Source organism: Pagrus major, chromosome 12 (genome assembly GCF_040436345.1).
Source record: "Pagrus major chromosome 12, Pma_NU_1.0".
Taxonomy (NCBI): Eukaryota; Metazoa; Chordata; class Actinopteri; order Spariformes; family Sparidae; genus Pagrus; species Pagrus major.
In genome coordinates this window covers 12,245,274-12,271,745 of record NC_133226.1, presented here as the reverse complement: position 1 = coordinate 12,271,745, position 26,472 = coordinate 12,245,274, and the positions used below count along the sequence as shown (strand labels likewise).

The window sequence follows — 26,472 nt, the reverse complement described above, 5'->3', positions numbered from 1 at the left end:
CTGCACCATCGCTGTGTGGCCTCCCAACCTGCACTTGCACCATGGATAAACTACAGCATGTACCATTGTACACAAGGCAAAGAGGCTAACCAGCCACCAGCTGCTTACAACTGAGAATATTCATGAGGCTGAGAGCCAAGAAATAAGCTCGGCTGACCCCTAACACCCATCTGTGTCTGAAGCCCCCCTCAGGATAGCGATGCTGTTGTATCTCAGCCAGCAATATTTCCCACATCAACAGCTCCTTATCCGGTGTGGTCTCTTAGCTCAGCAAGCCTGCTAAGCTTAAATAAAGTCATATGAACTGTGAGGATAAGATTAGATTCTATTAACTGCAACTCTTACAGCCGAATGTTGCACACAAACGTAATGATGATATCTAATCTCATATCACCACATCAATAATTAGTATACAACATGGCCCAAGTTAAGTGAAGTCTTTTTTCAGTGGGGTAGTAGCTGGTCTGCTCAAAATGTGTCCAGCCTTCCACACACAGTTAACTCCTCGATTGTCGATTTTGTTTAATGGAACACAGACGGTGCAGATTCCTGCTGCACTGCTACTGATTATTTGCTCTCTGGTGTCCACTTGGGAAGGGACATAAGAGCGTATATGTATCATCTCTGATGTCTATATTTTATTAGATAATGACTGCAATATATCAGATGCTGAGCGCTATGGCGACTGGAAGCATAGTGTGTGTGTGTTTTGTCTAGTTTGCTACATGTAGAGCGCACTTTGGGAAAATATCCTCCCCACCCACTCTATATTTTTGTGTTCCAGCAAACACATTATCAGGCTTTTTCAATGTAAATTCAGAGATATGGTAATAACGCAGGTTGATATCATTGCAGTCCACCTACATGGGAGGCAATGTTTAATTTAGTTTTATATTTTTATGAAGTCTGATCTTTATGAACATTTGGACTGATAAGAACAGAAGCACAGCAGCGGCAGACCCAATGGTAGTTTCTTTTACATAACACGAAAAGTAAAAAAGTGAAAAATAATTAAAGCTTGAAAAGTGTGTAGACCCCCTCTTATGAGCAAAACTCAAAGGGTGTGCTGAACAATTTCCAATTAGTTTCAGTAAACATGGTGCTCTGGCCAAATAATAGCAGCAGATATTAGTGGCATGTAGAGAGCAAAAAACCTGGCCACTGAATGTGGCAAAGAAAGACTAAAACAAGACCAATGTCCCTGCCTCCTAAATATAAAAGAAATAAAACCTTTCCTTCATCAGAGATACTGATCATATCATCTACATTTTGGAACTGGAAAAAAAGAGTTTAAGCAGTGGCGTTAAAGCTACATTAACACAAACCATTAAAACAAATCCTAACGCCTAAGCTGGAAGCCTTACAAAGAAACAGACTGATGAATAAAGACGTGGTTTGATTTAATATTTTATGTATATGTCACGTAGCCAAAAGACACAAGAGAAGGTCAACACAGTAGAAATAGATGAGAAATGAATGAAACACATTTGGAGAGGTTTCATAGACAGGTGAGAGCTCCAGTTGGCCCCCAGACTGAAGTTATCACATTACACAAGAACTAGCTTACAAAATGCTGAGAAAGTTATGAGAAGTTGAAATGACAGCAAGATGCAATCCAAACTACAGACTGAAGCCTCAGAGCAGAACTTGGTTTGCCCACTTGTTTTGCACTTTATGCTCTTTTTGAGATGAGAATTTTATATCACACTGAGTCAAATCTTTCATCATGTAACATTTTTTAAAAGACCATTGCTTACACATACCACGGCGCCGACATGATTTATACTTGCTTAAACTAGTGCTGTCTTGAAGATTTTTTAAAATGTTCTTTGGAAAAATGGAGATCATTTTAATAAATGCTTGAACCCTTTGTGTAGGAAGAAACTCCTAATTGAATCAATATCTCAGTCTTGGTAAATCTTATTTGGAAGAATACCGAGCTCTACATTGATACTAAGTGCCTCTGTCTTGAAGTAAGACTGGACGTCACCTTAATTTGATCTTAAAAACATGCACATTATTTTTGATTCTCCACTTGATTCTTCTTCTTCTTCGCCTTTCTTCTGAAAAAGTCTCTAAGTGTGATTATTATCGTGCACATCATGAATGCATTTTATATCTATGTGACATGAAGATGATGTTTAAATCAGGCCAGATTTCAAATCCTTTCCTGAATGAATGCCTGACATTGCAGCCTATTACCCATAATTCCTCCATTGTGTTTATCCCTTTCACATCCTGAGGTGCCTTGCCCTCAATCAACACACAAGCTGTGTCACTTCTTTGTGTTCATTTTTCCCCTTCCATTTCATCTCAAATGGTTCCTGTTTTATCAGAGCTGTGTCACATATAATATTCCTCACCATGCTTGTATTTCTGGCACACCTTTGAAAAAGCTGTCCCCCTGAGTGGTGATTTCAGTCATTTAAACTACAACCTAAGATGTAGCCATGAGCATGTCTTTTCAAGAGCTTGCATGTACTAATGCCCATGCAGCTTAGTAACAGTTGGCATTTATTTGTTACACCAGGTGTATGCATGAAAACGGTCCACAAAAAAGTCTTAAATCCTGATGAGTAAGACTTTGGTGAATGAGAGGTGCTGTGTGATCATGTCAAAGGCAAATGTGTCAAATGCAAAAGGACTTTTTGCACATCTGACTCTTCTTACTGACAGAGATGACAAAATAAAAGACTTCTGCCTTTAGCAACTAAAGTGTGCTTTCAGAAGTGTTTCTTATTCTATTTTAATCTGGCACATCAATCATGCACCTTCCTAAAACGGGTCTGTGAGACATCAAGAGAGAGTCATTCTATTTTTGAGCAGAGGCATGATGAAGGTTGCAAAGAGACTGATAATGACTAGACAGGCATTAACACTTTTTGTTGCCTGCTTCAGTTTAAGTGTTTAATGTGCCTCCCGTCACCATTTCAGATGTCAGAAACTGACAATTTATTTCCGTGTATTTCAATAAGCTCTACATGTTGATGGGTGACATTGATTGACAGAGTGCAGTGCACAAAAATAATCTGACCCATTCTTTCAGCAAAGTTTCCATTCAAAAGGTTTTGACAGAATAATGTTAGAATTTATTGAGCGCTTTAAGAGGTTTCAAGTTTTTGCTCGTGACACCACATCATCAGTGGTCACATCACGGTTCTGTGAATGTGACAGATGCAAAATGTCCTGTGTGAACTGTTTTACACTAGAGGTGTATCCACACATTACAGAGGTGTTTGAGATGTTAAATTACCGTATGAGTGCTAATCTGGTCAGGGTATGCTTTGTTCTTTAGACTGAAAAGGTAGATCACCTCATCAACTTCTAATTCTTCATCTTAAAACTGAAAACACATTGTCATGCGGTGCGACTCCCTGTTTCTATTTTAAATTCTGCCGCTCACATTGAAAGTTGATGGATGACTGTTGAACCGTTAATTCTTGAGATGAGGAGTTAGCTATGCAATACCATCTCCTTTTACTACACAAACATAAATAAGGTGCCAGCTGGCTAGGGAGAGTTTCTGGTAAGAAAACACACCATCTCCACCTGCTGTTGGCCATATTGTATCTTATTTCCAGTAAAGAAACATCTAAATATCACAGTATAAAATGTGTGTTTTCTGTTTAAAGAGTACAAACATAGGAAGAGAGGCTATTTTGGCAAACTAACCCATCTTTTAAGTGAGTGGGTTAGTTTCCAATGTGATATCATGCTCGACAGGGACCCGGCAACCCTCTTGGGACCTTGAATATCTGTTGGAGATTTCATTCCTATCCATGCAATAGTTGCTTAGATATTTCACTCTGAACCATAAATGTCAACTTAATAGATGCTCTAGAGGAAAAGTCAGGGGACCACCAATGTCAGTTGGGTTAATCCTCCAGTGACCATGAATGTCTATACAGATTTCATGGCAATCTATCGCAATATTTGATATATTTCAGTCTCTGGACCAACCAAGAGACATTGCCATGCCTTAAGCTATACCACTAGCATGGCTTAAAACTGAAGAAACAAGGTGATATGAATAAAAGGAGGTCTTTTATTTATATCACTTTTTCCTTCTGTCTTCTTCTATCTGTTGAAACACTGCCAGTTCAGTTGTGGAGCCTGTTGAATTCTCCTGGAGCCTTTGCTCTGAAGCAGATAAAACTGCATTGCCAGTATTCCCATTGGGTCCTGAGCAAGACAGAGAGCTCATCCATCTTGCTCGCCATCTTTCTTGACCTTATGTACAGCATATTTTCCAAGACAATGGACGGAAGGTGGGATTTAAATCTTCTGCCGCTCAGTTTCAAAGCTGTCTTCTTTCTGTCTCTGTCCACTATGTTTGAGTTTTTTAAATTAATTTTCTTCTTTTCTTTTTGGGCCCACTGGAGGCAGAAATATTTCACAGCAAGTGTTTGCTTAGACAACCAGCTCTGTCTTGAACGTAGCTAATCACATATCTGCCCATTTATCGCATGTGTTACTGGAGAATGCCACTAGATGGCACACCTTAGATTATCTTTTCTACTAAACTAACTTTCCACCATTGTTGTGACCCTGTCACATCTCCATAGAGGCTGTACACTGACCCCACCCTTAACGTGCATATTGCAATTGTGGACGTGTAGCAATATTTTTCTTTACAACTGGCCTTTGAACAGATTAGGGATATGCGAGGCAGCCATCATGCTAGCCACATGATGAATATGACTTAAATATTCACTTCTGCTCAGTATTCCTCCTCTGGTTTGGGCTCCACTAACTGGTAACACGCAGTGAGTTTATCCACTTTTGTAAGCTAAAAGAAGCTACAGCACATTACACATAGTCATTTGCAGCTCATTTTCACTCCCAACGCTTCAAATACAGCAGTCTTAGTTGCCCAATGCCTCTAAATTTGACATTGTAGTTACCCCTGTAGCATCATTGCTGGAAGCTCCCCTACAGTATAAAGAGCAAAAAAATTGGGTGGGTTGGGGGGTGGTCGGGTAGGTCATACACAGGACTTTCCCCTAGGGGACTGGCAGGATGTTTACCTAAACCTAACAGGGTAGTTTTTGTGCCTTAAGTCATAATATGTAATTTAATGTGAATTGTTTTTCAGCAAGCTTTACTTTGAAAGTCTGACTGGATGTTGTCAGTAGTTTTTGTGCATGACTTCTCCACAAGACCCTTCATACTAGAAGGGTAAGTAGAGCATTGTGGTTTGGCCACTGACCAAACTGCCATATTTGACAATTTTGGAGTGAAAACATGTCAACATTTGATCCAATGTTAATTTAAAAACTATCACAGATTTAATGTTACGGCTCCCATGAAGTAAACTTGTGAATAATAGCAGAAAATTTGAAATCAGTCCAAGAGCCCCAATAACATTGGTCCAGAAGTTCCAAGATGTGAACAGCCTGTGCAGTAGAGTCCCTCCAACCATCTTCAGTTATTCTCTTTGTGCAGCGTCTCTATCCTCTAAAGCACACATACCATTAACATGAAGACAGAAACGATGCTCCTCTCTCCAAGTTTCCATTCAGCTTGTCCTTCTTACCATCTCTGACATCATGCTTGCAAGTGTGAATGTCGCACACACGCACACACAGGGCCACAAACTGTAGGAACATCTTGGATTAAGCACGACCCGGGGGTCAACATATGCTGTTCGAGTAGTGCAACCACAGCACTACTGCTTCACTTTCTCACTCAGCACACTGGATCACACACTCTAACCAGCTACGCACAAGGAATCCACAAGCCCTCGGGGTCTAATACATCCGCTTACGTTTGATTTATATTTTGGGCATTTATTTGTTTTCTTGAGATTGAGATTGAAGATATTCTTACTTTAAAACACACATTGAGAATATGAAAACAGGAACATAAAGAATGTTGGAATTATAGAGGGAATACCGCTGTAAAGATCATTGTGGGGGATAAAGAAGTATTTTAATTAATAAAAAGACGTAGCTGTAGCTCTGCCGCACAAAGACATAAGGGCCTTTGTGAATTTACTTTTCCAGAGTCGCGATGAAGTAAACTGACCTCCATTCTGAGCACACGAGTGGGAGTTAGGGAGAAATGGAGAGGAGGGAGTTGAAGTTCACGTTTAGGCAATTTATTATTATCTGCACTACAATTATAGATTTAAACCCAGTGAAAACCTTTTGCCTCGACTACTCTTGAGGGCAACATAGAAGTGATCCAAGATGATGTTTTGCACAATGTGAAAAAGATGTACAACAATATGTGGACTACAGAAAAGGCAGTCTCCATATACTATTTTATTTATATATGTATATATATGTATATATATATGTGTGTGTATGTATGTATGTATATATATATATATATATCCAGTCTAACTAATCCTGAATCACAGCCAACCCTAATGAAACCTAATTTCAGGGAGGTACTTTATACATTAAGTAGTGGTTAAAAATACACAACATATAGTAGATAAAAAAAAGCGACATATGTTACTTAGAGTTAACATCACATCTGTTACCTTCTTGGCTTACTATTGCTTAGTCGGCCTGTAAATGAATGAAAAGATAATCATGTAAAATTTATTTTACAAATGAAGGTTCTCAGTCATCCAGGTCATGGTTATTCTAATTGCTGTATCGTAGTCAACTGGACTTGTTTCAGTTTCTTGAAGACGTTTCACCTCTCATCCAAGAGGCTTCTTCAGTTCTAACTAACTGGAGGGGAGTTTGCAGGCTTTTAAACCCTGTGTTGAAGTGTCCTTACAGAGTCGTTAAGGACACGTGTGAGCTCTGAGTTTCAGAGTCGTCAGGGCCACTTGAGAGTTGTTGACCCAACCGGCCTTCATGTGGGTTGCTAGGGCTAGGTGAGCCCAGGTGTGAATGGTTGTTAAGCTGTCTGGGGAGGGAACTCAGTACTGCATTGTAGGTGGGTGATATGTCATGTCATAGGCTACCTCCTCTGTTCAAAGACGGCCGTTCCAGTTTGACATAGATGGATTCTTTTACTCCTCTTTCAAACCATCTGTCTTCTCTGGCCAATATGTTTACATTGTTGTTAGTTAGAACTGAAGGAGCTTCTTGGATGAGAGGTGAAACATCTTCGAAAAACTCAAGTCCAGTTGTCTACGATATACCACTTAGTATTTTGCAAATCTTTTACAGCAGAAAAATAATGTATGTGTGAAAAGCTATAGATTTTTCTGAAAGCCAGGAAAATCACTTTAATTAGAGTCTCAAGGTAATTTAAAGATGCATGGGAATTAAGAAAGACATTGTCAAGGTTCTTGTTTGGTGTCCCTGAGTGAATTAATGTGTAGGGTAAATTCATGATAATCCATCCAATTCTGACTTTTGTACTGTTATTAACATTGTGAAAACGGTTGGGGTTTCGAATTCCTTTAAAGGTGCTTGCATCTTCCAACATTACAGAAGGTAAAAACTGTAATTTCACAGTGTGTTTGAGATAACAAAACATGCTAAATACCTCAATTTCCTGCTAATTATGCTGCCAATGTTGCATCTATAATGGCACTCCTAATTTCTTTTAAGACACAAGATTGTGTATTGATCCTTTCTTTAAATTCAGTAGTCACACTAGTTAAGGTAATATTGGAAGTGGTCATTTCCACAGCACATTGTTGTTATATCAATGTCGGAACCCATCAACGATTAAGCCTCTGGGGACAACAGCCAGTGTTCACCAGTGTAGTCAGCGGATATATGACGGTGATGATGGGTGAATGTCAGGGCCAAAACTTCCTCTTATGTGCTCTGGTCATTGCTTACTGTCCGATTTGCAACTTGAGTTGGAGATGACATTTCAGCTAATCTTTAACTTTAAATGAAGATGCATTTAAAAAAAAAGAAAAAAAGAAAAGCCTAAGGGATCTTGTCCCTTGACTACAGAATCTGCATTCATGTGTAGATATCTGTTTATAGTGGTTACTGGAATATGGGTGACTTTCTATTTACAGTCAGTGATTATGTTTTTGGTTTTGTCGGCGCTGAGAAAAAGATTTTCTTTACACCACTGAGACAGTTCTTCACGTCAGCCTGTAAGCATCTTTGTTACAGATCAGACCAATCATCTGCCCGGTGTTAAATCACAGTTGTAGCTTGGATCTTCATTTGGTGGAAAGTCTGGCTCATCTTTCTTTAACTGAGGAGTCAGGCTTCCAGGTCAAGAAGAAGGAAGGCCTCTTTGTTTGTGAGAAGTGAGATAACAGGTGAGGAAAATGCACCACAGAAAATGGATGATATCTTTTCTTAGTTTAATTTTCACATTTTACTGCCTGGCAACATGGCAGCTATGTTTTGGTGTGACAAACATGTTTTCTAAGGCTGTGCAACCATCCCATTATAACGCCTGCAATTTCTCTCACCTGTATTTCTCATACCCTGAGTCTTTCACCTCCTCTGTTTGCACAGGTGAGACCAAATCCTTCATTTCTTCTGGAGATGGCATTTGCTCTAAAAGTCTGCCATTGGTTTCGGTTTATATGACCGCCTTAGTCAAACACACAAGCTGTCATTGCCTGCCTGTTATATCATCCCAGCGTAATGCTTAAAGTAAACGATTTCTCCGAATAAGCTGGTGATATAAAATGAAAAGCTGCTCCAACTGCTTTGGAGAATGATAGCATCGCTGCAGCTATTGCATACACTCTCTGGGTGTTATGGAGAGAAGCGGTTTGGAAAAATCTCCATGACTGAGAGCAGAGATTTTGTGTTGATTGATGTGACACAGAATGGGGTATGATTTTTTTTAAATAGACTTTTTGGTGGACTGGGAGATGCATTTTAAAACCACAATCAATCTTTTATATGTGAAACTGCTGGTATTTGTTTGAATATCTTTTGTGTGCCATTTTGGAGTGAGACCGTATCATATCCAGTATTTAGATCTGGGCCTGTATTCATCAAACTGTGATAAGACAAAGCTGAGCACACACCTCGTGAAACATGGTTTGGATTGACTGCAATTATAGCAGTCATAACGATGAGCCAGATATCCTCCAGAGCAATATGTATAATTCAGAGTAGTTTAGCCGTAGCTTACCAGTTGCAGCTGCTGCTTTCTTGTAAACTGTTGGCTCTAAATGGATAAAGGATGTTACACCACTTAGTTGCATTTGTCAGGAGTGCAAATCACATAGTAATGCTGGCATTGATTTAGTTTGCTTTCTCTGCATGTTTTGTTTGTGCTATCACTGTAGTATTATGGAGTTCTGCTTTTTTCTTTCTGGTATATATTCTCAGCCAGCAGCATTTTTTTCTGCCAGTTCTGCTCCCATTTGGTTTTCTTTTTGTTTGGACTTTGGCTGGGCCTTTTTTTCTCCTTTTTTTCTTATCATTCACCTTAGGGCTTGGCAATATATTCTATATCTATATGGTTATCCTGATATGAGACTATATAATGTCTGAGATTTTGAATATCCTTTTATCGTGATATGGCAGAGGTGTTGTCTTTTCCTGGTTTTAAAGCCTGCAATACAGCAAAGTGATGTCATTTTCTGAACTTGCCAGACTGTTTTACTTGTTCCAATACTTGCTTTCACCCACTTAGTCATTATATCCACATTATTGTTGATTATTTATCATAAATTTCAGTCTGCTAATTTTTTGTGAAATCATCCCTACAATATTGTCACATTAATATTGAGGTATTTAGTCAAAAATATTGTGATTGTTCTTATACCTACAATTGAGATCAGCAATCCGTACCCATGGTGTCCCATGGGACTCGCCTTTACCCTCCCACCCTCTGAGCATGTGGGTTAACCCTCGAAGTTCCTCGGCTAGGCTGGTGTCCACCATTAGTTAATCTCTAAAAATGCCAAAACACTGGGGGTAATTACGTCATGGAATTGTGATTTTGAGGGAAAAGGTTTTAGACTTAACTGGGAACGTTTTTGGGCCAATATATTTATTTACATCATCAAAACATCCAGCTCATCAACTCATTCACTATAAGTTTGTACATAAATTTGATGCAACACAACATAAGCGCTTTGAAATGCAGCCTACAGATTGTACTAAATGTACCCAGAATATTGTGGCTATGCACCCTCATGTCTTCTGGGAATGCCCCTCTGTATCTAATCGTTGGTCTAAGGTGGCTAAATATCTTGAAAATATTCTGAATTTCCCCATCCCTAAACAACCTCCCCTATTTTTATTCAACAATGTCTCCATACTCAGTGCTAGCACAAGATTAGTTTTTAGAAAGATTATATTTGCAGGTTCAACTGCTGCCAAAAAGACCATAATACAGTCATGGTTCTCCCTCGAGCCTCCATCAATAAAAGAATGGTTGAATCACTTTGGGGATAATTCTCTCATAGAAAATTCATGAGCTGTAATCCACAAAGCACGGACATCCACTGAAAAAACTTGGGATACCCTCAACACCTCTCTTTCGACCCCTCACATCCTTGCACAAATATAATGTGTCACTTTGTTAGATTGTAAAATAACTTACACACATCTTACTTACTGTCTACTGTGTTTTGTGTTGTTTTTTTTGTTTTCTTTTTTTTGTCAGTTGGTATTTGTTTTTGTCTCTATTTTCTTTGGCAAGGTAGTGGTGGCTTGTATATAGTTTTGTATCACATGTTATTTGTATGCATATGAGTCTTGGTACCCGATCCATGGTATTATGTATCTATATATCATGTTACAAATAGTTCAATAAAAAGCTGACGACTGATGGCAGTAAATCCTGCAGTATAGGCCCCCTCCACGTTTGCAGATGGGACTAATGCTGCGTTTCAGTCAAACTCGGAACACAAAAATTTCCAACCTCCTACTACAAAACATACAATGGAACGCTAAAGTTGTTAATGTTAAAGTCAGAATTCCTACTTGTGAACTTGGGCCAAATCCATCTACCCCAATTTCCTGAGGGAGCAGTTGTCTGATGTCACACAACAATGGCAGCACCTATGGGGAGGAGGGTAGGATGTATTTGTAGACTACAGTATTTGTTTTAGGAGTGACTGGAAAATAGTGAATGGAAAATTAAGATATGGGTGGGACCTCAATACAGCAGTTCCAACCCAATCACTACTGCACAAATGATGTCACTAGAGCAAGATGGCAGGACGTCTCTTGAGGATATTTTGGCTTCAGTGGCGAGAAGTGGGGACATGCCATCCATCTTTATATTCAGCTGGTGGCGGTAACACACAAACAAACATAGAAATACCCTAACAAAGCCAGCGAGGAAGAGCGCCGCTAGCAAGCAAATAGATGTAAACAAACAATTATACAAAATACTTTTTGCTAATTGGCTTTTCAAATACACATTTGTAAGACCTCAAGGATACACAGAATGTAAACAGGACTTGTGATTGGTTCCAAATAATCTTTGCTGGGCACATTTAATTGCTCCCAGAGACAGCAGAAAGTTCTCACAAATTAATTGAAAAACTCAAAAATCCTACTTGCTTTTGCAGAAAAATCACTGAAAATCAAATCTAAGGATTATTTTCAAAGAAGGAGAAATGGAGCAGAAGTAGGTTAAATCCTTATCTGATTGGCTCTTCCTCTCTGAGCATACACGAAATTAATCATCTGTTCACTTGAGAGCTGCTCTTAAAGGTTACTCCTACACTTTGCTGTAAGGAATGAATCCAGAAACTTCTTTTTACTCACCAGTTGGACCTTTGGAGCTTTTCTTAAAATATCTTATGTCTAATGTTAGTATAAAGGAACCATGAAGGCATTTGCCGGATGCTGGCACTGCAGTCGTCCATAATGACTCGATATGAAGCCTTTTCTGTCTGCTTTGTGCACTTTACTGCTTCATAACCTTTAAGGTCTGCCCCTGTCCCTGGGGCATTAAAAAACAACGTAAACACCAAAGTAGCCACTGCCAGTTCATCGAACTTTAAGAGACAGTGAGGTCGGGGGGGTTAAACGTCTCCCGGCGACTCATTTCTTGTCAATAAGGCTGAGGTTGAAGAGACTCAGCAGCTGTTCATTGTGGAGAAACAGAGGGAGGTTTTGTCAGGCAGAGGAGCTCACAAACAGGGAGGATGAAACAGATTGAGCATTATACAGGCTGAAGGGATGTCAGAGTGAACTTTAACCTTTTTGGGGAATCGGGGAGAGAGGTTGTCCCATCTGGCAGGATGTGTCGTATGATGTTGGAATGACTTTAATCAGTAACAGGACATTGAGGGAATGTAGCTGAGTTAAATATAGGATGCTCTGTTCAAAGGCTGTTTATAGGCAGTTTTTGTCCACCTCTGTGGCCTTTCTGTCTCAATGTCCGCATTCTTTCCTCATCTTTATGGTGAGTATCACTCAGAAAGCCTGCAAGTCCACGGAGACAAACAGGAGCGAAATAATGAGAGAACGGTGGCAGAAAAAGGAGAGAAGGAGATGAAACAGAAGGAGAAATGTGTACTGTAGCTGTTTACCTGCTGGAGTTCGCACTGTGTAATGGGATTACAGTGACCAGGGCTCAGCGTTTTAGAGCAAACTAATTTTATTTTACAGATAATGTGGAGCGAAATAGAACAAACACAACCTCAGATGATTTAATTCCCACTTTAATAACCAATGACAATTTGTATGACTATATGAGAGAGGTGTATGTGAGAACTATTAAATTATAGCAGAACAAAACGGCTCTGAATATTGTGTGGATTGATTTTCAACTCCTATTATGAGGAATGCTGGATAAAATACAAACTGGATTTGTTATTTACTGGAACGAAGTGCTTCGGAGCTCTATCCAAGACTTCAGAATTGTATTATACACTCTGGTGACTTGCTTGTTGCAAGTCACCAGACTATAGTTCCAGTGATGTCAAAGTGGCAACGTCCTGTAATGCAGTGGCTCCTAACCTATTTTACTTCCAAGCACACCTGAGTATAATAAAAGCCTTAAATATTTCAAAGCTACAGTAAAAGTCTTCATCAGAGTGTTCATGTTAAATCCAAAGACTGATATTGGTTGATATATTGTCCTATCAGATTTTTTTTTTTTATAATAATAATGCAAAAATGCTTCAGTGCACTAATGTCATTTTAGACAATAAAGGTTATTGTTAAACTATCCTGCCTCTGTCATATGTTCTTGTCACAAATGTTTGAGGGATCATTGCAAAAAAATGTGTGTATATAGGCCAATATATCAATACTGGAAATTTTACTTTAAAATCAAAATAATTTGAAGTTACATCTCTCACCTTATGTTTCATGTTTCATGTCTAAAGTACTGTATGCTCGAGTTACACACATTCTCTTCACACATTCTTCTTTTATAAATAGCAGTTATTGTGTGTGGAAAAAGGTATGACATACATACAAGTACATCATTTATTCATCCAGGGCCAGCTATGCAGAGGTGAACAAAGGAGCCAAGGTTTGAACTGTCAAGTGCTCTTTTTCATTTCTCGCACAACTATTTGTTGTACTTTTCAGTGCATGTACAACCGGGTGCTTGAATGTTTTCTGAATTCTCAGAACATCTAAAAACATAAATACTTTTGCCACCTGATGTGGTTGAATGAAAGTTTTTTTAAACTTTCTACCATAGCACCAATTTTACGTGATCCATAAGTAGGTGGCACTTACAAAATTGCAGGCATGATAAAAAAACAAAACATTTCCATGCTGTATGACCCTGAAGTAACCTGTTGGAGTTTTGTATACGAACAGTATGTGAGAAATCGGTACGATATTGTAGCAGAGTATTTTACACCCAGCCTGTGAAAAGCAGTGTATAATTGAAAGTGTGCCATCTTTACTGAAGCAGGAGTGCAGCGTGATGGGAAATATAATGATGTTATAAAATCACCATCTTTATCAGTGAATTCTCTGCTGCATTTTTTTCACTCTAGCTGTTTACATACACTGCTTTTACTAATCCTTTTGAATTCTGTGTATCATTGCGTAACTGTCTTATAATCTGTAAACCAAGTTGTTTGATGTGCTGCAAATATTGGCAAATAAAGGACCAAATATAATGACTAATGCAGAAATGTTTTGCAAAGAAAACATCTGGACAAGATAATTTAGTGAATCATATGAGGAGACATCAAGGTACAGATATAGTGAGAACAGGAAACAGAAATGATTTACTGTTTACTAATCTTTTTTAAACATTGTTGTTTAATGCAATGATTTTGTGTGTATTTATGTATTTCGCATTCTTTCATCTTTACCCTGCTGTTGCAGAAGTTCCTCCGGACTGCCTCATTTCTAAATTAAAACAACTGGGGGAAGATCAAAGTGTCTCATTAAGAGGCAGATACAAATCCCACAAAAAGCAGCAATATGTCAGACAACTGCACTTTCAGCACACATCGCCCTATGAATGTAGAGTGGGTTTCAAGCAAATTATTTAAATGTATTCTGCTTAATTCGGCAAATAAACATTTTAAAAATTCCCAAAATTGTGGAGCTCACGTTCGTTGTTTGGAACACAGGCCTATTACTGTTATTATTATGTTAATTCAACCAATTTCTGCACACTCTCTCGCTGTGCAGGTAATGTTCCTCTCCAGTACAAGATGATTGCCCATATGTCCCTGTGTCTGCTATCTTTACGTCATTCCCCATTGCATTCATCCCTCTTTTGTCTGTCTGACACTCTTTTTTCTTGTCTTAACATCTACTCTCTACTTTTTGTTCATCTGACTTCTAGACCTTTTGAGCGATAAAGACGTCCAGCCGACAAGATTATCCTCATGTTTCTGTCTTTTAAATGCACTTGCTAACTCGCTGTTCTTTTCTCTTCAGTTTGCTGCTTTTTCCACTCTGCTACCCTTCTCTTTTTCCCCGTTTCTCTGTTTTGTAAGAGACTGATTCCAATCATGTTCACTGCCTGACCTCGTGTCAGGATGTGAAGGAGCAACACAGTCAGTGAGGGAGGTAGGAGAGAGAGAGAGAGAGAGATCACCAAAGTCATTAAAAATAATCCTGAGCGTGGCGTTTAAGGATAAATTCAGCAAAAAATGAAAATGCAGTCATTATGTACTCACTACCATGCTGTTGGAAAGTCAAGTGTAGTGTCCTAGTCCACAAAACATTGCTAGAGCTTCAGAGCAAAACAGCATTGCTGTAATAAAATTTCTCCATAAAGTGTTCGACGTAATCCAAGTATCCAGAGACCCTACGTAAGCTGAATTCTTCACTGTAGCTGCTAAGCTTAAAGCATTAGCCTGAAGTGGGTACACAAGTTCGACCGCGTGTTGAGGGTTTAAATAAATTTGGGATCTCGGTTATTCTGGAGAGTTTAATTACGCTGGTCAAGCTGTGTGGAACCTAGAGCTGGGTATCGTTAAATAATTTCATTACCAATACCAATACCGATACCTTGACTTTGACACCTGGTCCTAAATTATATTTTTTTCCATATCTATTTTATGAAATCCGTTTTAACAAAAGACTTTATTACACATACATGTGGTGAGCCCCGTCTCTGGGCATAACTCAAGACAACCAATCAGCAGCACTATTAGATATTGCTGCAACATATTGGCTTATTGGCTCACTCGATTGTATGGAAAGATCGTTACCCAGCCCGAATGGAGCTATTTTTATGTTTCAAACCTTCACCTTATTTCCATCGGTATGAGGGTGAGTAGAAAATGACTGAACCCTTCATCATGTGGATAAAACGTTGTGGCAATCCATTTAGAAAAGGCAGTAGGATTCATTCTCTGGGGAACATTTGTGCCTGTTCATCATTTCATCACAATGCATCCAACAGATGTTGCAATGTGTCAGTCTGGACCAAAAAGTTGGACCGACAGACTGATTGATAATACCATCCCTACTGCTAAAAAGTGAGCTTTTAGTAGGACTCATAAGTGTATGGAAGTTTACTACAATTTTTCTTCATTTGTTGATCTCAAGATATCACTTACGCCCACATCCTCAGCTGGGCTGTCAAGCTATGCTTTTATGTGATGACTCCATATATCTGCTTGTGTCAAGCAATCCATCCATCACTTGATTAAAACTGCCTGTTAAGATGATTGGTCCCTCCATGCTGCCCAAGACTCTAAGTTCCTCCTAAAGAAGCCAGTCTTTATTGGTGCATGCATAATAACTGGTAAGGCTTTAACTTTACTGATCGATACCCATTATTCTGCCAGCACTTTCATCATTTATCTCTCTTAAATGGATCCAAATTAGTTTTGTTTTTAAAAACTCCACAGTGAACTATGGAATCACCGTCTTATCAGTCTAAGCTCTGTTTCGATTTTCACTTATTTCTCCGTGATGAATTCCACAGTGGTTGAATTTTATTTAAGATTCAGTGACGTTACATTTTCAAAATTAACCCTTAAATCTGTATATTTTTTTCGTACAGATGCTCCCTTTTTGGCTTGAATAGTGGCTGTTAAAAAGTTCTTGGCTTGAACTCATGCCAATTCAATGGGAAAAACTGGAAAAAGTAGTGAAGTGCTCAGAGGAACTTATAAAACCAGTCTGGAGATAGACACCACCCACAACGCTCCCTTTTTACTTATTAAAGTCTCCATAAAGGTTGGTTTTTAAAACACACACTGGTAGATGTAACTACTTCCCACCCTGACCTTCTGTCCAACCTTGTTTTGAAAGACTACATATCAATTGTAGGAGGATCAAGTGGAATAAGGCCAGTAAGAATCATGGGAGCTACTTAATGTGTGTGTGTTTGTGCATCTGTGTGATTTGTCTTCCTCTTCTTTTTTTTTTTTATCTTTGTACGACATTATTCATGCAGCTCATGCGTGACGCACATTTACACACTCCCCATCTCTTGTGGTGTGTGAAATCATAGTCAGTGGTTTGGTTTGATGTTTACAAGGCTGTACAACAGAAGGCTCCCTTGAGGACGAGCAGATCTTAAGACTAAAGAAGCCCTTTTTCATCAGAGGTCTCCCTCTGTCTCCCTCAGTGTCTTTCCTCCGTCTTCTGTTTTCCCCCTCGTCTTCTCTCACCTTTCTTCTCTGTTGTGTCTTGATTTTGAGAGTGTAAGTGTTTTGTGGGGTTAAGTTCTGACATTATTTCGCTTTCACGCGCTCTCGCTCACTCGTACCTGCTGACACTCGCAGTCAGTCACAGTCACTGTACAGTCACCTTTCTGGACAAAAGGCAGTCCTGACAGTTAGATGGATTGCCAGGTTTGGGACTTTGGGACAGAGTAAAACAATGACCTTGCTCTGTGTCCACAAACATACACCGCAGTGACCTACTAGTTTCTAATAGACAACACTATCATGAGACAGTCCATTGATTTTGGTTGATTCTGCAAAACTCCAGATTATGTTCAGTGGCAAAGTTTTTAACATTCAGTGCCTGCCTTTCTTGTCTCGACCTCTGCACCTCCTCTTGAGTTCCTGCCTTGTTAAATTAAGGTCACACTGATTCCTGCATTGACACTGAATGTTGGCATTGGGCATAACTTGTGCAGTAAAGAAATGGTTCTCTCCTGACTTTTCCTCTTCTTCCACCAGCAGGTTAAATTCCATCTTGTTTATTTCTTTGACTTATGACTAAATACCTGGTCAATGAACAACATTCCCATCAATCTCAACTGTACTTTGTGTTTGGCGCTAATAAGCAAATGTTAGCATGCAAACGTTCTAAACTAAAGGCCCAAGCGCACCAAACCAACATCAATCAACTGGTGGCGACATTGGCCAACTGTTGCATCGCCTCACAGTGCTTGTGTCTCAGGCAAAAAGCTGCACTTGAACACACCACAAAGACTACAACTGACATCCAGCTAGCTCAAATGTTCTGTGCTGGTGCGAAAGGAAATACATCACATCTCCATACCATACCATACAATAAGGGTTAATTAGTGCCAACAGTGTGGGAGATACCACAACAACTGGGGCTACAGATGCTCACCGACAGCCCAGACGTTGGCAATTGGCTGACCATTGGCCTAGTGAACACACTAAATGGTACAGTACTTGCTAAAGATCAACAGGGCCAGAGCAACACTGTGCCCAAGTACAGCCCATCGAAGTAAAATGAGAACTGGATACAGAGGTGGGCTCCATCATTCCAATAAAATTTGCTCACTGGCACATGACTTTGCAGGTATAAAATGACCTGGATCTTTCGAATTGCTTTCGCATTGTGCAGCCCACAGAGCCTGCGTACCAGAGATGTCCACTGGCTGAGCCCATTAACTTCTAGTTTAGCCCTCCACTAACTTGAATGGAAATTGAATCATGTGGCTTTTCTAGATTTTCAAAATTATATTGAACCAACGGATACAATTCTGATACTAACGAGTCATTTCTCAGAGTTGTGACACTCAAAAGAATTGATCCACCATTTTACAGCTGCTTCTTCAACAATGTGAGCTTATGGGAAAAAAGTATTTCTTGGCCAGTGTGCATCATGTGACATTGTAATTACACCGTTTGGCCACTATTTCAAATTGACTTCAAAGTCTGTTGCTGTTCCTGGAGGCTTGGTACAGCCTCACAGAGCTACTAGTACTATAACTCTTTAAGTCAACAAGAAAGTTCCACACTTTAGCGCCAGGAAAAGGATTGCAGGGCGTTGGGACCAAACTACATTTATTAATTAAAGTAAATAAAATGATGATGATGATGTTGCTGTCTCGAAATAATGTTTTCTTAAATTAGCTATTTATGCTCAGTGTAGCAAAATGAAAAACAAGAAGTGTTTAGATGTAAGAATGGGCTTTTTATAGCCTACATTTCTTGTACAGAATAATAATGTGTCAAGGACAATTACAGTATTTCTATGTTTACCTCCAAGTTTCTGTCATTAGCCTTTTAAATAAATGCGACACAAGTAGCCTACCTCTAAGCTTGTGGGGCAGATGATTGCTTGTTTGTCAAATCAGCTCTTTGGTTCCGCTCTCCAACTTGAACAAGAAATATACAGCATCAAAACTTTTATGCTGACCAAAGCAACTGAAACACGACAGCTTACTACGAAAGGAGGTTCAAGCCTTCAGAAAAAGATAGCTCATTGAAGTGGCAGCAGGCTTTGGCAGAGTACGTTTACTTAATACATTCCTCCCATTTGAGGTACAAGAATATGGGAATACTTGGAGTGTTAGGCATCATTTTGTGCCATCGCTTACTGTCTCTGCCTGTTTTAATAATACATGATTAAAGAAGACGGGAGTCTCAGCCATCTGCGTCATCCCCCTTGTGCTAGAGTTAATCACAGATTTAGAGAGAATACACTCGTACGGGTGGCTTCAGTTCTTTCATACAGCATTTTCTTTGTCTGCAGGAGAGCAGAGAGATGTTAGCCCTTTCTTTAACTACCTTTGCTTTGTATCCTTTTAGAATCCAGTGTAATCAAATGTGGCCTCTGGTGCCTTGCATTTTACTACTGAACAGTTGATTCAAGGCATCTGAGCATCAGCAGGGACTCACAGTGGTTTACATATGCTGTTGGTTGTTTCAGGCTTTTTAGTCTGCACATGTCTCTGTATTGATTTAGATACAAGCTACCACTATATATACTGATATTTAACAAAAACTGCCGTTCAGTTGTACTTTCATATAGTCTAATCATACTCAGAAGCAGGTCACTTGAATGCCAGCTGTTATCTCGACTGTATTGTGTTTTTATGAGAAAAGTTTCAATGATCTGTATTCCATCTTGTGAAGGGCTCTTTGCACGGTCTCAATGCAAAATGCAAATCTCCTTCTGAAGCGATAAAAGGCACATTGTAGGGTTTGTGCAAAATTAACTCGTGGCAATGATCTTTAATTTAAATGCAGCTACTGCACTGAAACTGTACTCTTTTCTCATCATTTATGTGCTTCATTTTATTTCATTTCATTTCTACTTACTGGTTATTTTCCCATTGTCCCAGTCCATAAATTTTCTAATTTCTGTGCCTTAATTAAACCGTCTTGTATTGCCTTCCCTTTGACAGATGAACACATATTGCCTTGCCTTTCGCTGCTTTACAACTGTGGAGTAAAAAATTCCTCAGTTGTTGTCAAGAGGTCCACTAAGGCATAAAGCCTAGTGTGGTTGTAGATATGATATATCTTTTTTTATTTTTTCATTTGGCATTTGTGTGAAGCACAGAGTCTGTTTTTTCTGCATTTGTATATCCTAGCTGATGTAACATCCATTTTTTTTCCTTCTCTGGACAACATGCAGTAAAGATTTAGCAGTGGTGATGTGAAATGATGCTGCTAAAGGGTTGTAAGTGTTGGCAAAGAAACTATAGTAGCTGCAGGGGTGTTATCCTGTAGCTGACCCTGAGCTGTGACTGACATGGAAGAAAAAGTTTGTTATGCTGACATGTCAACTTATAAATGAAAAGTGGACCGGGTAGCTTTTGAACCTTAAAGTGCTTCACGAGAACCTCTTGCTCAGCATAACCTGCACCTCAACCCCAATGCCTTTGACCTTGAACACTGTACATACAGTAAACTTCATCTCAATTGTATCAGACTTCTAAACCAGCTGTTTACTTTTATCTTTCCAGTTTTGCTACAACTGCCACGTTTTTCCCATCATTTATTTTCTTTTTTTACTTAGCTTTCTACCCTTTTTACCCCTCAGATATGTCTTGCCTTAATCACAAACCTGCACTCATCCACCACTTATATCTACGCCAAGTTCCTACCACCCGGCTTAAGTACAGATACTAAAAACGCATCATTACATCAACAGTTACTTGAGTTTTATTTGTAAATTAAATGATACCTACATCAATCTGATTCATAGACTGGTTTACATTAAATAAGAAATCTTGAGACCAAGTCCCGAGTGACACACTTGTTTACACAATGTACACACTGACATGATTTTGGTAAAAGCCTACTGAGGTTAGCATGCTAAACAGCTAGTCAAGGCACATCCTGGTCCAAAGCCCCTGTGCTGGCTGTGTTATCACCAACAGTCCCCCAGTGCTTCAAGTTCCCAGTCTGGTTCGCTAACTGCACTGCTAACTTAGCTAATTAGCTAACAGCAGCTACAGTTAGCAGCCGTAACCATTACTCTAGTGATATACTGCCCCATATTGGTTTTGAGCATGAATTTGACAGGTAACCAATGCCTACATATAACACCTTTAAGCTAAACTTCCATGCGTTGCATTTCCTGTTTTAAGAAGACATATCTCACCACAGTCTATAGAGATTCTTAAAACAGAAAGCAAAGACAAAAAAACTGTGATATATTCTTGACTTCCCTTTTATCAGATACATCTAGATTCTTTTTTTCATTTTGTTTTTGAAGAGTAAAAATCAGAAATAATTTACCTTACTATTATCTTAGTTGTTATTCAGACACACATCCTTTGTCCTTTGCCTCCTGTATTACCAAACGAGTAGTTTTTCTTTCTCATCATCCTGGATGACTTTTGGGGTCATCTGCAAACTACATTCTGCAAACTTTGTCCATCTTCTGCAAGGATGAGTGGGCAAATATCAGCCCACACAGACAGCTTTTTAAGAACTAAAGGCAATTATGTAGTTAATGGAATTTTCCCCGTGTTGTAAATAGAGAACAGTTGCCTTGCTATCGATCTGTGTCAGCCACCTCTGATGAGTGCTGATCAGAGACCCATTAAAAACTGGCTTGTCAGACCAGATCATGAAGGGGTGGAGATGGAGGACAGAGAGAACAAGACACAGCAAAAGGGAGACAGAAAGAGAGAAAGAAAGACAGACAGATAGTGGATGGATGACACAACTTGAATACAAATAAAATGTCCCAAACTGTAATAGCAACCAAAGGAACGACTCTTCAGCACCATTCACAAGTTTGAGAAACCAATCAAACAAACTGATGAGTGGGGCCTTTCTTACGGAGGGTAAAAGTAAAAGTGTGTAAATAATGAAATTAAAGATCTTCCTGGGACACTTGAATAGAATGGAACTATTGTGATTATTATATTCATAACATCTGTGCTTTTCCTACTGAGACATGGTAAAATAATAGGTGTGAAAAAGACCTGTGAAGTTTCTTACTCAATTTTCCACCACTTGATGACAAATGTATTTTTATGATAGCATGCGATTGCAAAATTCAATCTAGTGCTTTTTGTTTGTCTCTGCAGTGTGTGGTGATTTCTGACCGATACTGTAATGTCTATGTGTATGTGTGTTATTTGAAAGCAGTTTCATTTATACACAATATTAGATGTTTACCTTGTGCTAAAAGGTAAAGAACAGGTGTTACTAATAATGTAAAAATGATGGCTTTGTTCTGTTTAAATGTTGCAGTAAGCCATGTGCAGTGAGCCAACACGCACAATACCAGAGTCCATGCTGAAAAGTAACTAGGTGTATTTACCAAGGTACTGGATTTAAGTGCAATTTTGAAGTACTTGTACTTTACTTGAGTATTTCAATTTTCTACTGCTTTCCACTACAATTCAGAGGCAGTGGTGGCCCCAAGGAGAGGTCGGAGGGGGCATGTTCACCCTGACACAATTGCTATGTAAACCCCACTAAATTCAGCTCCAGATAAACAGCCTTCCTTTCTCTCACTGCACTGATTGTTATTTGTTTGCCATAACAAGCGCTCATGATGCCACCCCAAGATTTTCAGTGGCCCCTTCTAGCCCCCCCTCTGAAAAATGTCTGGGGTTGCCCTTGTTCAGAGACAAATATTTTACTTCTTATTCCCCTACATTTATCTTCAGTTAAAAGTTACTTATCAGTTTTAGTTTAATAGTACAAAATATAAAATATGATATATTAAAGATTTAACCACCTATACCTGCGTCAACACTAAAGTGATGAACACATAATATAACACATCATAATTATAATCGACTAATATAATATATGTTACTCTAAAGTGTGCCCATCTGCATATTGAGTCATTTTACTTCTGGTACTTTTCAACCTCCCAGGGACTCAGAACACCTAATTGGAATGCAGCCATTATTAATGATCAGTTGCACCTGTGCTTTTCCTTCTATGACATGTCAAAATATTTGCTTCAAAAAATACATTTCTGAGTCGTTCATTCTGTTTTCGCAGCGTGTTGTGTACAAAAATATGTGTACAAACCGTAGCATTCAGATTTGAAGCTCTTACAGCACCTGAATATGCATGCAAAGACTCACAGCGTCCACAGACAGTAAACACGAACAGGTGTCAGACCTTTTCAGCAGCTTTCGGATACTTGGAGTTTTTGAAATGCCGGGGATGACTCATGAACTCTGTGTCTACTGTTTCCCTTCCAGGACTGGCTGAGTAAGTTTGGCTACCTCCCGCCCCCTGACCCAGTGACTGGTCAGCTTCAGACCAAGGAGGCCCTGACCAAGGCCATCAAAGCCATGCAGAAGTTCGGAGGGCTGAAGGAGACCGGCGTGTTTGGTATGTTGTCGTGTGTGACTGTTGAAAGGAGAGGATTATGTGAGGGGGTTGGTACTCTGGATGGATAAAGGCACAAAGTGTGTGTGTGTTTGTATGTGTTTACTTCCTGACTACAGAGAAAATAAGAAAATACAAGGTATCCCCAACAATATAATACAATATCATGTAATACAATCAATGAAAACATAAATCGTGGCTGTAGAAACTTCCACTGTGTTGAATCAAAATCACTCTGACACAACATCTATTAAACCTTAGAGAAGTAATATTAATTTCAGCTCTTTTCTGTTAGATTGCACAGACGACTTGCTGGCACACAAACCCACATACACAATAAAATCCCACAGAAAAGGAAAAATTAAAAATATATTCTTTGTCCAGCCTGTTTCTGTTACACATAGACATTTAAGGCCCCGCTCCCAAAAAGCCCAGTCTGCTCTGATTGGTCAGCTCTCACAGGCCTGATCAGTTACCGCCTACAATGTTTCCGCCTGACTTTTTATAATATCATTTGACATCAATATGAGATTGTGACCATTTTCTCACACAGAAAAACAGCCTTTCTTTCTCTCATTGTGCTGATTTTTATTTGTCTGACATAATCAACGTTTGAGACAACAGAAAGATCCAAAATTAAACTTGATTAGCTTGTAAACAAGCCTGCACGATATTAGAAATGTGTCTCCATGATTATATGAAACAGTCAACACTGGGTATTTTATTTTTTCTCAGAGTTGTCTCACTTCTGTCATAAACGAGTCGAAACAAGATCTACATATAAACTTGATGTTTCTTATTGATTTTTTAACAAATACAATTGAAATACCTTCTAGACAAGAGCATTATTTGTAGGCCGTGTCGGGCAGGATAATTTGTCTGAGACTGATTTATTCTTTTGCTCCTCAAGGGAGAGGTTAGGAGAAAAAGGTCAGAATTCAGTCTTCTCCAAATAAGCAACCGATTTATTTGTGATGAGACTAAGAAAAGACTATTGTGAGCAGCAAAATTTTCCTCAGGGATGACAGTGCTGTATACTATATGATTTATGATAGTGCTGTCCAACAGAATAACAGTGTATTGATTTGTACACCTTGTATTCTTCTCTCTCACATACTGTACACATCATTTCTCACACATACGGTCGGGGAGAACAGAGTTGATTGTCACACCATTGGATCTCTCTGAGATCTTGTGTTGTCATTTATATTGCATATATTATATCATATTATATTGCATTTGCAAAAATGTTTTAAATTTTTAAGATTGCCTACAATTTTTATTATCCCCCATTAAAATAAGACAGGGACAGCCATTTCAATAGTGTGTGACTACCAACCCCACGATGGGGATGGTTGTGTGCACAAGACATATTTTACAGTCCGTATTTTTTTTAACAGAAAAAGCTAAAGGGGTGTAAGGTCACTCGTACCTGACACTTAAGGCTCCCAGTAAACATTGAAAGTAATCTATTAACAATGCATTATGTAAGAATTTGAGTCTTAATGTTCAACAGTTAACTGAAATTATCAACAGAATGTGAAACAATAACAATTTTGATATCTATGGATTGTGTTGCAGAGATATCTAGTGACGTTAGCATGCTAACCAGCTAACCCTGAGCTAGTTTGTACCTCAGGAGGTCACAGTCGTGATGTAAACAACACCAACATTCCCCCTGGTGCTCTGAGCTCCCAGTCCGGGCAGAGTCAGCTAATTCGACCGCTAGCTGCTTGGTTAACTGAGCTTACTTACGCCAGCTACATTTAGCAGAAGTTAGCAGTTACTCTGGTGATAAGCTGCCCCTTTTGTTTTGACAAACAAATACAGAATAACTGCTAACTGTTGTTAACTGTATTTGTTAATGCAGCGATGATCTGTAGCTACTGTTAGCTTGTTAGCCGTGCAGCTAGCCAGACTACCAAGGGAGTGTTGGTGTTTATACTGCTGCTAGAGGAGTTGGTAGAAAGAGGTTTTCAGGCCTGGGGCTAGCTGGTTAGCATGCCAATTTCAGTAGGTATTTCTTCAAAACAATACATATACGTCTTTGACACAATGTCAACACTGTTGTTTCTTCACATTCTGCTGATAATTTGTTAATTTATGATCGTTTTGAACTATAATTCTTACATATTGCACCTTTAAGGCTACAGTGGGATTTAAATTATAGTAAAAAGTTAGACGACCAGCCTCCTTCTCCTCTACACAGTGTCAGAATCACAAACACACTCACCCCACAATTCTCTTCACTCAACACTTTTTATTCTTTATCACACACACCACTGCTTTATCTCACGTTCACCGCAGAGGAGGGCAGACAGCGTGATACTGTGTGTGAAGGGTTTTAAGAGATCACAGTGGTGAAAGTGTGTGGAAAGTATAATTTATGGCCTGTACAGTAGTTTACGAGAAAGCGTGTGTTTGAAAAAGGGGGTATCGAAGGTAGAGCATGTATGATTTATAGCCACTCATAACTCGCTGTACATGCACATATGTATGCATATGAGGGCATACAGCACAAGCTACAGCTACTGAAACAGTCATCTGCAAACCGATGTTGAACTGTAGGGTTGTATGTTACGTTTCTTTTTTTTACAGCTGTCATAAAACCAAAGTGATAAAGCTACATTTATGGTGTTATACTAATAATAGGTTCAGTTAATGTACCTCAATTAGTCACACTTACCTCTCCTCTCTCCTTCAGACCAAGCCACACTGGGTCTAATGAAAACACCCAGATGTTCCCTGCCAGATGTTTCTGAGGCGGAGGTGACAATGGGCCGCAGGAAACGAGGCCTGACTCCTCAGAACAAATGGAATAAGAGGCATCTATCCTGGAGGTAGGAAAAATAAACCACATAGTCTACTAGACAATATAAGATTACACCAATTCAAAGGATCAGAATATCCAGAAATCAATTTCAAGATCATTCACTATTTACATCTGTAGTCATGCTGAATGCTGGAGAGTGCTTCACATAGATGAGATTATTGAATCAATAGACAAGAACACAAAGATGTGTTTCTGGCAGCGAGAGGTGTCTTGCCGTTCTTTGGCTACCACATAATAAGCCATAACAATCAGCAGCAACGAGGTTTGGGCGACCACAAACACTGTGGTAGCAAATAAACAAATCTGAAATCTGAAAATTGATTCTCTGAGTTGTCAAAAGAAAAAAAATCTGCCTGCTCCCTCAGAC

The 26,472-nt window shown here is 39.2% G+C and overlaps 1 protein-coding gene across 1 annotated transcript in view; it reads left to right on the top strand.

The window, feature by feature from the left end:
* LOC141005566 (matrix metalloproteinase-17-like) overlaps nt 1-26,472 on the top strand; it is a 92,137-nt gene that overhangs the window by 22,700 nt on the left and 42,965 nt on the right. Inside the window, exons 2-3 of the mRNA XM_073477434.1 lie at nt 23,143-23,275; nt 25,977-26,112. Coding sequence (XP_073333535.1) covers nt 23,143-23,275; nt 25,977-26,112 — 269 coding nt within the window. The remainder of the gene's footprint in view (nt 1-23,142; nt 23,276-25,976; nt 26,113-26,472) is intronic.